Here is a 15,071-nt window from a genome sequence, read left to right as displayed (position 1 = left end):
TTTGATCTTGCATCGAATTTATGAACTGCATGCATCATCTTGAAGACTTTGGCGCAAACACCACAAGTCAAAAAAAGAAAAGTGACTTCAATGAATCACAAACGATGAATAGTGCCGCATGTCTATGAATACATTTTGTGGGAATGATTAGCAATTATCTAGGTAACTCATTGATTTACATGGGTACTGTGTAATGCTAGCATCTCCCTGTTTCGTTCAATATAGTAAAATATAAAAACAATATGAATATGGCATGGTCATAACTACCCACAGAATAAATTAAATATGTAAATTTAAATGTCATAAAAACAAAAAAAGACATAAAAAACAATTGTGGAATTCCTATTTTTGTTTTTCAGTTCCACCCTAGAAAGAATTTTTTTCTTAGACAATTATGTTGATCAGAATTTGAAAAAGTAATGGCACTAGGAAGGCAGGGAAGAAAAATGGAATAAAAAAATGAAAACTGTCTACATCCTCAAGGGAATAAGTTACAGGGGTAAATGGTGCTTGAAAATTAGAGCAGTGTTTGGATGAGTTAGCACTGTTGTGCTGGATCTAGCAGATGAATCACATAGATAAATGGTGAAGTGGTACTGCTGCATTCACAGCACTCAGAACTGTGTATCTCACAGCAATTTAGAGCTATGCACCTAAAAAATAGCAAAACTTGTAAAAAAAAAGCAGCTGCGTGACTCTTCATGCAACTTCACTTACTGCTACTTAGTCTTAAGACTTGGAAATCTGACTGTGACGTCAAAAGAGAGTGTGCAGTCAGTACAAACCAAAAATTTTGAAGTGTCTTCCAGAGAAGATAAATTATCTCCTATTCGCAGGAGAAATGATAGTTTGTTAACTGGCACAGTTTTAACCCGTTATTCCCATTTAGAATACAGGTCAAGGCATATGCCCGGCAGACACTTCATTCATTCCCTGTGGGTCTGCCGAGCATTCCACTCAACTTTTTCTGGCAGCTCCATGGAGAATGAATGAAGTGGCGGTTGGCTATGCACGCTACCGCTTTATTGTAAAAAGGGCATAATGGGGATAAAGGTGTCCCATTCTGCCAATCAGTGGGGATCACCCACTGATCTATAGGTTATCTCCTATCTTCTAGATCGGTGATAACTTATCTTTACTGGACAACCTCCTTAAACTATGTTAAAATCTAATGCTTTCAAATATAGACTTGAAGAAATGCATCAAGTCCATTACATGCTATCCTTGAAAAACATGTTATTGTTGTATCCCAAAGTAAGTATAATAGGAACATGAAAAGCAAATAAACACATTCACAACAAAATGTAAAAATGGATTTTAGTTTTCTATCTTACCCATACGAATGTCCCACCAAGATATTTCTCTTCTTGCCATAGCGCTTGAACACACATCTCATGTCCTCGGCAAGAGCATAAAAGGTATAAGCTGCACCTATCTGTGGTGCTGCACTTGAACCATGTCCCACCAAATCGGGTGCTACAACTTCATACCCAAGTTTTGAGAAGAATTCAAGTTGTTCTTTCCATATGTCAAGAGAACCTCCAACACCATGAATGAAGAACAGAACTACATCAGAATGTGTGCCTTTGCAGCTAGTAACACGTCTTTGGCAGTCAACCTGCACCACTTTCTTCGGCTTGCGTTTCCTGCGCCTCCCAGGTGGTAAATCATTCTCCTTTCCTGCAGCACTTTCATTACCTGTGCTGGTATAATCTGAAAGCTCCACTTCCAATGTTCCAGCTGGTTCAGTATTCCCACTGCGGCAGTGCAAGATCTCAGAACGAAGAGCGGTACCAAGATTTTCTATCACGAGCTGCCCATTGCGATAGACAGTTATTCGACGCTTGCATTGGATCTGTCCTCGGCCTGGTTTCTTCACTTCCTCTATTTCCTCCTCCACTCCAGCTCCTGATCGAGAGGGCAAGATGTGTCGTACTCTTAAAACACGGCCTGGCTTTACCTCGACAAAATCGAAGCCATCGCTGGTTTCGGACATGTCTGCAGGACCCACAGAATTTGGTGTTTTGCCTGTTAGGCAGTACATTATACGTTCTGCTATGCTGGTCAACATGATGTGTCCTGTAATGAAAACAAATAAGGCATTAATTGTGATCTCTGATGATTACCATCAGACCATCAGATTTGGAACAGTGTTTAATTACTAGATTGTTTCTGTAGCTGCAGAGACTAAAATAATTAATACAAATCAGTCAAAAAGGGGCCACACCGTGGATTGGTGGTTTTCATTGTTACCTGTAGTCCTAGTTTTGAATCTGACCAAGGACTACATCTGCATGGCATTTCTAGGTTCTCTGTATGTATACATACAGTTGGCATTCTCCAGCTTCTTCCCACATGGTAAAAGCAAACTTGTAGGTCATCTGGCCCCTTGTGAAATTGGCTATAGCGTGTGTTCATGTCTGAGATAACAAAATTGGTTTGGATACTGAGACTGATGAGAGTAGTGAGAATCTTTTTATAGCACAATGGAATGGGTATATTGTATAGGAAATGGGTATATTGTATAGGAAATGGGTACGCTGTATTAGAAATATTAATACATTTGAAAAAAGGAACATCTACCATCTGCTTTGAGGGTCACTACCTCAGTGTTGTAACAATAAACGCCTGGGTCTACCGGATACGTGCAGAAAAAAACAATAGCCGTATGCACTGTACTGAACTTTCAATAATAGTGGTCCTCTTCAGCCTCTGGCTCTCCAGCAATCACATGCTGCCAGTTGCAGTTGTTGTGAAAGCCATACATTGAGAACCAATTTTCGGGATGATGGATCTGTCCAGTTAATGGCTTCAATCAAACATCACCTTTCCTCTGTTCATTCTGATCTTCATGTTTGCAGTTGACAAGGACAGTAGAACAGTTGTCCAGAATAGAACCAGAATTCTATGCTATAAATTTAGCCTATTTTTTTAGCATAAGCAACACTGTTCAAGGATATTTCAATGTAACTTGTCCTTTTGTATATCAATTATGTTTTATTTTGCAGATTTCAAAATTGTGTATCTACAGGGTGGGCCATTTATATGGATACGCCTAAATTAAATGGGAATGGTTGGTGATATCAACTTACTGTTTGTGGCACATTAGTATATGGGAGGGGAAAAACTTTTCCAGATGGGTGGTGACCATGGCGGCCATTTTGAAGTAGGCCAGCTTTATTTTTTTCAATGGGAAGAGGGTCATGTGACACATCAAACTTATTGAGAATGTCATAAGAAAAACAATGGTGTGCTTGCTTTTAACGTAACGTAGAATAACTATTCAATGGATATATAAATATACATATATATATAAATACCAAACAAGATTGTCTACCAAGGGCGCGGAGTGATGGTAGCATCTACTCTTTCAATATACAGCAGAATTCACAGATAAGTTGAGTATCACGCTCCATCTAGCATCCAGGCTCTAATTTAGGTCGTTTGGATGGAAAAAGATAGATGTTGCAATAAGTTTTTCATTCCATGCCAACAAGACTTGGTGCTGTCCTTAAAATCATGGAGGTCATACAAAATACTAGATATAATAGTTTTCGACGTGGGTGTATTTATTTTTGCATCAAGTAATTTGAGTAAAACTGAAAATTTTGTAATGAAAGCTATAATATTAACCTATCATGTTATTAGTTAAAAAAAATTTCAATGAAACTCTGTCTCATCAAAATTTTGGAAATTGTTTGTGTTCAGTGAGCTATTGATTAAAATCTTAATTATCAAAGGGGGTGTACTCATTTATGCTGAGCACGGTACACATGGCATAAATAATATACCGTATTTTTCGGACTATAAGATGCACCGGACCATAAGACGCACCCCAAATTTTGGGGTGGAAAATAGCAAAAAAAAATTTTTGATAAGATGGGGGTCCGTCTTATAGTCGGAATAGGTATCTTACCTGGATGGGCCGTGTAGCTGGGGCACAAGAGGCAAGGTCCTTCAGGAAGCCGGGTCTGGCGGCTTGCGCTGGTCGCCTGGTGGCCTGGGGCTGGGCGCCTGGTGGCCTGGCTGCCTGGTGCTGGTGGCCTGCACTGGGCACCTGGTGGCCTGGCTCTGGAGGCCTGGGGCTTGGCACCTGGTGGTCTGGCCGCCTGGTGCTGATGGCCTGCACTGGGCACCTGGTGGCCGGGCGCTGGTGGCCTGGGGCTGGGCGCCTGGTGCTGGTGGGCTGGGGGCCTGGTGGCTTGCCCTGGGCATCTCCTTGCTGGCGCTGGGGGCTTGGGTGCCTGGGTGAGTGGTGGCTGGCGCTGGGGACTTAGTGCCTGGGTGAGTGGTGGCTGGCTCTGGGGGCTTGGGGCCTGGGTGAGTGGTGGCTGAGGGCTTGGGGCCTGATGGCGGGGGGCTTAGGGCCTGGGTGAGTGGTGGCTGGGGGTCTGATGACAGGCGCTGGGGTTTGGGGCCTGGGTGAGTGGTGGCTGGGGGCTTGGGGCCTGGGTGAGAGGTGGCTGAGGCCCTGGGACCTGGTACCGGGGCCGGTGTCTTCCTGTGAGTAGCGTGGCAGAGCGACGTGAGCGGCTTCCGATGCTCGCGCCCATCTTTCTGAAGCTGAGATCTACAGGAAAATGGCCGCCGGCGTAGCAGAGCGCATGTGCCGGCTCCTGTGGCCATTTTCCTGTAGATCAGCTTCAGAAAGATGGGCGCGAGCATCGGAAGCAGCTCACGCAGCTCACATCAAGAAACCGGTACTGGGCAAGGCCCCGACTCCCAGGCAGATACCTCTTCTGCTGCTGCCGCCGCCGCCATCGGCTGCCGCTGCCGCCGCCGCCGATCCCGCTCCACCACCACTGGTAAGTTACTTTCGGACCATAAGACACACCCCCATTTTCCTCCCAAATTTGGGGGGAAAAAAGTGCGTCTTATGGTCCGAAAAATACGATAAATGGTATTTATGGCACTTATCCTGTATGTTTTTCATTTAGCTGTAATCTTCAATGATGCTGTTTCCAGGTGACACTTAAGGTGTATGAATCTTTTACCTCCCCCGCAATACACAATGTTCAGACTTTTCTCATTTGCAATTTAAATCCATCTAGAATCAGTCGGCAGTTCTGGCAGATACAGTCACTGTATTCTCAGATTCTTATATTCCAAGAAATATCAACTAGAACATGTGTTATATTTCTCAGCTACTTACGATTCATGGAAACACTTTAACAAGAGACAAGTCAATAACATTGGACTAACTGTACACCTCTGTGTATTTAGACCATTACAAGAAACATAATTACTGCACTTTCTACATGATGATAATGATAATAAGGTACATGAAACTTACCTGGGTGGACTCCATCATAGACCCTGACTGTAGCCACTGCATTGTGCCTTGTGCAAGGCTGATGTAGCTGGCAGCCTGTATTTCTATGTTCAATCAATAGGCATTGAACACTATGTAAACATAAGCTCACTATGAGAGTGACGAGCATAGCGTGAGCTCTATCACTTAGTGCCCGCATTGGTGACCTTGGACCCACATAAGCTTAACCAGCCGACTTTATACTATAGTGCATCACTTTGTACACAACCAGTCTACTGTGTGAACTTATGTACTGACCTTTGTTTCTAACCTTGTTCCACACTTACTAATAGTGTTGTGATAGGTCAAAATTGGGAAAAATTGTGCTCAATGCCTGAAAGTTGTGTCTCTTGCTCTTTTCCTAACTATACATCTTGTAGAGTTTTGGTTCAGTTGCTTAATAATGCACCCCTGACTTTTGCTTCCAACGACTGGATCCACAGTAATAGTGTGTAGTGTTGAGCGCAAGTGCTCGGTACTCGAGTTTGCCGAGGGTGCTCGGGCACAGAGTATCGCAGGTGCTCGAGTGACATGTTCGATTCTCTGCGGCCGCATGTTTCACGGCTGTTAGACACAAAACATGCGGGGGTTGCCTTACAAACACGAGCAATCCCCGCATGTCTTGTGGCTGTCTAACAGCCACAAAACATGCAACCTCAGGGATTCAAACATGTCACTCCAGCACCCGCAATACTCTGTGCCCGAGCACCCTGGGCAAATTCGAGGAACGAGCACTTGCGCTCATCACTAAGAGTATGTTGTTAGCCTTTATTGCCACTTCTGGATAAGAGGTTGTACTTGAATGTCAGTGAAGACAAACAGTTCATTCATAGATCAGATAGCATTGAAGCTTCTACTGAAATGTGATCGCGCCAACAATAAATGAACTGATTCTATTATATTACATTGACTCATATAAGCTATATGCTGCATCTGTTAAATATAGTATGGTAACATTATCAGGTCTGAGTAGTTGACCAATGTTCGGTAACTCTCTCCCATGCTCGCTCAGGGCATCTTAAAGGCATCGCAGGAGATTCAAAATACACAAGTGATGCCAATTTGTGTTTTTTTCCACTGTGAGTCAGTGCCTTACTAAAAATATACGCTCTTTTGAGTTTTATTTGTCCAGTTTCATCTCTACATTTCCTAGAGAATTTGAGATCAGGAAGGTCTCTCTACCAGTCTATACTTTCTTTCATAGGTTAAAGGGGAAAAAAGGTACACGTTCCTATGTAGTTCTACTTTAACTCCTATGGCATCAAGCAGGCACTTTTCAAAGAGTCTGGCATCAGGAAATGACTATTCAAACCTAGCTCAGGCACTGAGAGCATCCTTAGCATGGCCAAGCAGTTTTGTATACCTACTTATTTTGCAATAATTTCCACACTCCTCTTCCGTTAGATGGAAAACAATTAGGTGGGTAGGAGCATTGAAGTGTTTTCCCACGTTAATGCTACACCGAGCGCCTATGCTTGGTTTGAACAGTCATTTTGGTCTTATGGCCTTTTTTTAAAAAAGAGGCAAAACACCTCAAGGCCTCAAGGCTCACCATAGCTTTATTTTGTGAAACTTTGGTACACATTTCTTTCTAATTATTTGGAAGCACAGACTATCTTCTTATGGACAATATTATATTTTTCTTTTTCTTGCGTGACTTAAAACCTTTGTGATTTTTGCTTAAATATTCACTTTCTAGCTAGCCAACTCAATACGTTTTTACTTTGAATTTATTTAGCAGAACGATGCCCTTTATGTAACTCCTGCCAAGTAAACTGAAAAGTAACACATGTGGATGGATGCTGATGGAAAAAAAAGTGTTGCCATAGTGACAGGATGCAGTAGCTATGGATATAGTTTCCATGATGTAAGGACCAATTGGCCTGAACTGTTCTTTTTCGTGACCTACTTTATGTCTGCACCAGAAACATTTTAATTCACGGCTGAATAGTATAAAAGGTATGTAATTATAAATTATTACTCTCTTAACTACCACAATATAACAAGAGACCTTATACAATAAACTGGCAAGAAGATAAAGTCAAGATCTGTATGGCCTAATGTCATAGACATGTTAGCTAATGATAGCAGCAGAACTTTTACCAATAGTCTCAAATCTGCCACCACGCTCACAAATGCTATTCCTCACAAAGTATTAACCATCTACCTGTCGTAAAAAGTATCTGGATAGATCTAAAATGTCATAAAGCAAAAGGAAAATAAAAGAATAAAAAATAAAATACATACAGTACTGGTCAAAAGTTTGGACGCACCTGTTCATGCAATGGTTTTACTTGTTCTTATTGGAATGTGCACGTTGTAGATTCAGACTAAAGGCAGCAAAACCACAAAGGAACAAATATGGAAAGAAACACGTGATAAATCTTAGATTCGTCAAAGTACGCCTTTCACCATGATGACAGCTTTACAACCCCTTGACATTCTCTCGAGCAGTTTCATTAAGTAGTCACATGCAATGGCTTCCAGTGAGCAGGTATACCTTGTCAAGAGTTGATTTGTAGAATCACCGACCTTCAGAAAGTGTTTGTGACTATCAGGATTGTTTTGTTTTGTTGGAACATTGCTGAGCCCTATTCTAGAATAGTTCCAAGCCAGAATGCATTAAAAACCACTCAACTAAGTAAAGGGAAATGACATTCCATCATTACTTTAAGGAATGAAGGTTAATCAATCTGGAAAAAATTGCTAGAACCTTGAAGGTATCCTCAAGTGCAGTCATGAAAACCATCAAGGCTATGACGAAACTAGCTCTCATGAGGAATACTGCAGGAAAGGAAGACCAAAACTTACCTGTGCTGCAGAAGATAAGTTCATCAGTGTTACCAGCCTCAGAAGCCACAAACTGACAGCATCTCAGATAACATCCGTCAAAAATTATGTACATACATCAAGTTTCAGACATAGCTCAACTAAGTTTTCCAGAGGAGACTGCTATGAGCAGGCCTTTATGGTTTAATTGCTGCAAAGATGCCCCTACTGAGGACCGCAAACAAGAAAAGACTAGTTTGGGCTAAGCAATACATGGACTGGACATTAGATCATAGAAAATCTGTACTGTGGTCTGAGGTGTAAAAATGGAGTGTGGATGCTTTTCAGGTGACATTGTTAGTGATTTATTCCAAATTTAAAGCACATTTACACAGCATGGCCACTAAAGCATTCTGCAACGACATGCTGTCCCATCTGGTTTGCACTTAGTGGGACCTTCATTTGTGCTGCAACAGGACAATGACCTACAATACACCTTCAGACTGTGTAAGGGCTATGTGATCAAAGAGGAGAGGGATGAATGCTGCATCATTTGACATGTTCTTCACAATCACCAGGCTTCAACACTAGTGAGATAGTTTGGGATGTGTTGGACCGCCAAGTGAATGCAAAGCAGAAAACAATTGCTTAGTAACTCTGGGAACTCCTTCAAGACGGTTGTAAAGCCATTCCAGGTGACTATCTGAAGCTGCTTGAGAAAATGCCAAGGGTGTGGAAAATTATCATCAGTGTAAAAGATGGGGTACTTTAGGAATGTAATGTTTCACAGATATTCCGGTTTGATTCACATGTATTTCTTTACTTTTTTCACGTGTGTTGTTTTGTAGTTTTGCTTCCTTCACTCTGATTCTTCAATGTGCACCTTCTAGTAAAAACAATAAAAGCCATTGCATGTACAAATGTATTCAAACCTTTGAAATGGTACTTTCCTGATTCTAAAAATCACAATCAGAATAAATCCCTGGATCAAACTCTCATCTATACTAATCTAGTAATTTATCATTGTCAAGAAACACTTGTAGACCTTTTTTAAAACCAATTAAGATGACTATGTCCTCTGGCAGAGAGGGTTACACAGTCTCGCAGCTCTTATGGTAAAAAATCCCTTTAGACCCTTTTTGTAGTTCCAGCCCCAAACTGACCTTTGCGATATCAATGTATTGTGATCAGGTCTTCTTCATAGTATGTTTTTTCCAAACTACAAAGCCTATCAAAAATCATGGAGTCACCATACTGAGAGGACGTTCACCCGGATTTGTTTACTTTGTTGTAAATGCACAAATAGTACATGTAAATGTACAAATCACACAAAAGTTACCGCGTCATCTCTTTAGCCATTGCAGATTTCTGATTCATCACTGAATATCTCTAGGATTGCTTCTCTAGTCCATTGTTTAATATTTGCTACAACGTGAAAAAGCGGAGTCAGCATCCTCTAAATGTGGTGATTGCATAATTTTTCTCTATTTTGACTGAGTGCTGTAATCCACTCAATAATTTGAACAATGATAGACTTAGTTTTGTATACCAAATGAGCAGTTATAACAACAATACACTAAGAAGTCACTTTCATATACCGTATTACTTTATTTCTACTATTAAAAAGAATGAGGCAGCTACCTGTCTACTGGAAGGGTGATAACTATTAGCGTACTCTTGTTCTTACCTGTATGTGCCCTGCTACTCCATTACAGTCTATGACACTTGCAAAGATAGCAGAGCACAGGGCTCTATATATAGGCTATCTTCTGATATTTTCAGTGTCAGGACCCATCTATGTCCTGCTGCTCTATTCACCTCTTTCTGGCCACAGTCTTCTGGCTAGAGGAGAATAGGAAACACAAGCCCCCAGTCTGATAAGTGGGGCTCCCGGTTATCACCTATACCTATCCAGTTTTTAGGCTGGAATACTACGTTTAGCCATATTAGAAGTTAGTGGATGGCTTCCCAGAATCAGACTTCAAGTCCACAATAAAGACCAACTAACGAAAAAAGAAGTTGTATGCTAATATCTTCAATAGGATGATCAAGTTTCATTCCCCCATAGTCTTACATCAACATGTTATAGCTCTAATGATCCAAAATCATGTCATTTTTGCTTTGTTTAACGTTTTCTAATCTGATTTTATTTTAAATATATACCTATACATATGAGTATTTGAATACTGCAGTCACAATTGAAATTACTCAAACTCCATTACAAGTTAGGTTTATTAGCAAAAGGTCCAAACTTTCCTGCAATAAACTAATAAAACAAAAAATCTCTTGACTTAGGGTCTGTTTACACAGGCCGACCGGTAGCACGATACGACCGCCGATTGGTAAACGGTCATTTGAACGCCTGTTTACACAAGCAGACCAAAGTAGACGGTGCGCACTGAGCGATCTCTACTAGATCTATACTAGATCGCTCAGTGCCCATACAGTATACTGCCATTGTTCTCAGCAGTGTAAGTCCCATTTACATAGGACGATGCACCAACAAGAACAGTGATCTTTTACGCTGCATAAAAGATCATTTCACCCAATGAACGAGCATTTTGCCCGTTCATCGGGTGATTGGCAGCCTGTTGACATGGCAAAATAATAGTGAAAAGAGCGGTTTTAACAATGTTCACGATTATTTTGCAGTGAACATGGCATTTTCTAATATGCAATAAAATGTTAGTCAACAAACCCATTGCCAGACCAGGATTTTAATGTGTTTCAGTTCAAGCTTACCTTTTGCAACTAATGAATCAATTGCATCAGGTGTGATTGAGCCAACACCTGCCTGCAGATAAGTGCTCTTATCAGGGAATCTATTCAAGGGGTTAAAGAATTCTGAGACTACAGTACTACAACAGTATTTTGTGTTCAATTTGGAGAAACCAGTTGTTATATTCCTTGTGTTGACTTGTTTAAATTGTTCTTCCTTCATTGGTTTCTGGAAACTTTGGAAACTTTTGCTGAGACACCTCACTTGCAGTGGGGGTTGAGTAATTTTGACTGCAACTGTATATTTCTTATAAGTGTTAACAAACAGGTTTTCCTTCCTACCCTCCACATGTATGCTTGTCTTGGCCAAGGGTGCAAGTGTTTTCAATAGGGGGAGGGGAATAAGTCACTGTCGGACATGTCTGAAGGCAGCTTATCTCCAGAGAGAACAAGTGATCAAACATGTTTTCCTTGAACATCTTCCATCAGGGTTGAGTTGTTAAATCCCCATATACATTATATGGTAGGTCAGTCCCGCTGAAATAGGTGGACTTGGTCAACACTGCCTAATGTGTATGGGCGGCACATTAACCTTTCATTGTAATCCTGTTAGATGGTAACATGGCAAATTAAGGGGAAAAAAAAATTTTTTTTTAAATAGTAATTTCCTGATGAAACACTCCCATGAATGACTTCACCATTAAATGAAGTCTCAAATGAAATCAATCTCAAAACAGATAACAGCACTGAGCAAATGCATGTATTTTGAAGGAGATGAATAGGAGTGGGTTTTGGGTAAAAAAAAAAGTCAGATAAAAAGAATAATGCCCATTGTTATGCTTGACTTTTTGTAAGCAGACAACATAATTCATTTAGAAAAAAAACTCTTGTCGTTTGTGTTGCCAGAGAGTGGGCCGTGCTGGATGTGATGATTCCTCTACATATAATCAGTGCTCCCAGACATAGTACTGACCTACTTATCGAAAAAGAGGCTATGCAGTAAAACGGAGGGGTTTGCATAGCACATAAATATGTCTTGACTCTTGATACCTATTTTTCTCATATCTGCCCATCTTCCTTATACCTAATATATTTTATCTATCTCCTATCCATCTATATATTCATATCTATCTATCCATCTCCTATCCATCTATATATTCATATCTATCTATCCATATCTATCCATCTATCTATCCATCTCCTATCCATCTATATATTCATATCTATCTATCCATATCTATCCATCTATCTATCCATCTCCTATCCATCTATATATTCATATCTATCTATCCATCTCCTATCCATCTATATATTCATATCTATCTATCCATATCTATCCATCTATCTATTCATATCTATCATCTATATATCTATCTATCCATCTGTCTATCCATATCTATCTATCTATTCATATAATCTATCCATCTATTTATCCATCTATCTATCCATCTATCTATCTATCCATCTCTCCATTATCTATCTATCTATCTATCTATCCATTATCTATTTATTTATCTATCTATCCATATCTATCATCTATCTAACTATCTATCTATCCATCTGTCTGTCTAGTTTATATCTTTCATTAATATCTATCTTAAACCTTGTATTCAATTCTGTTATATAATGTCTATGAGTGACTAATCTCAGTGAAGTCCTTGCCTTTCATCCAATATTTGGTCAGAAGAGGCCATCACACGCTGTCCAAAGTGAGCTGTGGGATATTGAATACTTCAATACATCATGTAATGATCTAGACACCTTCCAAAAGAATAATTGGTGTCAAGTTTAAAAGATACTACTGGGCTGATACCAAATATTCCTAACACTATTACAGCATTTCTAGCTAGAATTCCATATGTATTATGTAAGTTTCCTACAACGCTCCTTTATATACCACAACAACTCAAGCCTTGAACTGAGATCTGATGCACATTAACCAATCGAAATTAACTAATTTGCATCTATATACCAAAATAAGTGAGGATGTCCACTGACCCTCTGCAATCAGATGTCATATTTACATTGCTAGAGTTTATTCTTCATTTGCACATGGTAACACCATCATTGATACCATGCTTTACCAAAGGTCTGTAACATGAATGTATTTGTCTTGTCATTTCTTGTAACCTGTTTTGTTATCATCTGTCCTAGCTGTTCTGCAAAGCACCCCCTTAAGGCCTGCACCACAGCATTACAGTGCAATTTTCCCTCTTTCCTTCCCAGCCAACTATTTCTGCTGCAAAACAACCTACCCACATTTTTTCAATAGGTATACAGATGCTTTCTTTTCTACAGAAGTTATATTAATGCTTTTAATGACTATATCCTTGCTAGACATGCTTACTTACATGAGACCAAATATACATGTCTCTGGTGTACTTGTATGTAACCTGCAGAGTAATGACATATTATTTTCTTTGCATTAATGCATTGCAGAAATCCACTTTAGTAGCCTGCATATTAAATGACTGCGCAGTCTATTTACCCTGTATATGTATTGTTCTCTAGAATATAGCTAATGCAGAGTATATATGCTTTCTGATAGATAACTTTGGTTATACAATAGCATTAATATACACAATGTTGTGGACATAATAAATACCTAAATATTCAATATTAACAATCATGATTGGCAGCACAGCTAAATACATAAAATCTCCTGCGTATATATCTCCCTGTGTTACCTCTTCCCAGATAAGTAGGTCACAGAGGAACATGTTAATATATATGTGAATCATCATTACCAGTGCAGCCTACTCAGTGTCTGCAGCAATAGCACTCACCAATAAACACATTGACTATGTAAATTGCAACATGCTGCAACGATGTAAATTCCTTTATGGCCAAAAATGACACAAGTATTCTGCAAGTGATACCTTTATTGGCTAACCAGAAAAAAAAAAAAATATATATATATATATATATATATATATATATATATATATATATACACAAGCTTTCACAGCACAGAGGCTCCTTCTTCAGGCAATATTGCAAATTGTATTGAACATCAACATGCTGCAACCAAAGATAAAGGAGAAATAGTCTGCAAGCCCAAAGTTTAAATACCCAGAAAGTTAAAACACCCCTTTAAACAAATCCAATATCATTCACGGTGCTGGACGAACAGATTTTCTGAGCTTTTAATGCATGACTATGTGTATTTATTCCTGGAGAATACAGTGCAGTCTCCATAATCTAGAAACAGATCATTTCAATGACACATTGCAAATACCTAAAATGAGCCAAACACTATTACGCAGCTGCCATGTGAATGCAACTTACAATAACACCATTGTGATAATAGTACAGCTGATAATACACATAATAACAGCACAAAAGAAAAACATTCTGAAATATTCTGCCAGCTCGCTATAATAAGGTCAAGAATGTCATAATAGACATGATTAGGTAGGGTGGCATTTGTTATGGCTAACCGTTTCCTCCAGCCTGTATGAGGAAAGGGTTAACGTTGGCCATGATCCAGCTAAATAACAAACAGCACTGTTCTTGTGCCTTCAGACCTGGGGGAGCATTATGGATTTGGAGGCATTGGTAGAAGGATGGGGATCGCTTACCTCATTTATTGTCACGATTTTTGGTGCTTCTGAATTGGATTTGTTTGCAGACAAGGATCAGGATGAAGGATGGATAAAGAGAGAAAATCCTGCAGTGGCAATCTGCTCCTGAGGCTAATTCTCTTATCCTGCACCCAATGCCTGTGTCTACAGCCACACAGAATGCAGCAGCCTGGATACTTGCTGGTTGTTACCCATCGAAGCTTTCCGACACCCCCTAAAGATGTAAACCTTCTCCTGCCCCCCTACATGCTGTTGCCATACAGAATCTCCCTGTATCCCTCCTTAGAGGTGTGCGCACATCCCAGCACAGGGGATGAGGCTCCTATCAGAAGCCATTGCAGACAGGAGACATCCTCCAATAGGATAAGGAAAGGAGAGTAACTTAGTAACAGTGCTGCATCCTGTCATTACAATGGGATGTGACAGTTAACTCTTCGGCTGCTACAGCACGACAGTCTGACGGTAAAATGACCTGTAATTATCGTCTTTTCCGGCTATATGGATTAGAGCACAATGTGTCCTGGCAATTATTCTCTTGATTGCATAAAAGTATCACATTATAATAACTAATGACCCAGGTGGGAATCAAAAGTCACGTATATGAATCTAAAATGTGACATTGTATTATGAGGCGATAAGTAACCCCATGATTGCTGCTTACATCTAAATAACTGCTGCCTGCAATATAG

The 15,071-nt window shown here is 40.0% G+C and overlaps 1 protein-coding gene across 1 annotated transcript in view; it reads right to left on the bottom strand.

The window, feature by feature from the left end:
• The window catches only part of ABHD8 (abhydrolase domain containing 8), a 29,020-nt gene extending 14,269 nt beyond the window's left edge, over positions 1 to 14,751 (bottom strand). The window contains exons 1-2 of the mRNA XM_073651684.1: positions 14,380 to 14,751; positions 1,335 to 2,079 (exon numbers count right to left, since the gene is read on the bottom strand). Coding sequence (XP_073507785.1) covers positions 1,335 to 2,071 — 737 coding nt within the window. The 5' untranslated portion in view covers positions 2,072 to 2,079; positions 14,380 to 14,751. The remainder of the gene's footprint in view (positions 1 to 1,334; positions 2,080 to 14,379) is intronic.
• Between the last annotated feature and the right edge of the window lie 320 nt (positions 14,752 to 15,071).

This window comes from Phyllobates terribilis, unplaced genomic scaffold, assembly GCF_046119375.1.
Source record: "Phyllobates terribilis strain yellow unplaced genomic scaffold, ASM4611937v1 Scaffold_1__5_contigs__length_1240528914, whole genome shotgun sequence".
NCBI lineage: Eukaryota > Metazoa > Chordata > Amphibia > Anura > Dendrobatidae > Phyllobates > Phyllobates terribilis.
The sequence above is the reverse complement of the archived record's forward strand: the minus strand, read 5'-3'. Positions and strand labels throughout refer to the sequence as shown.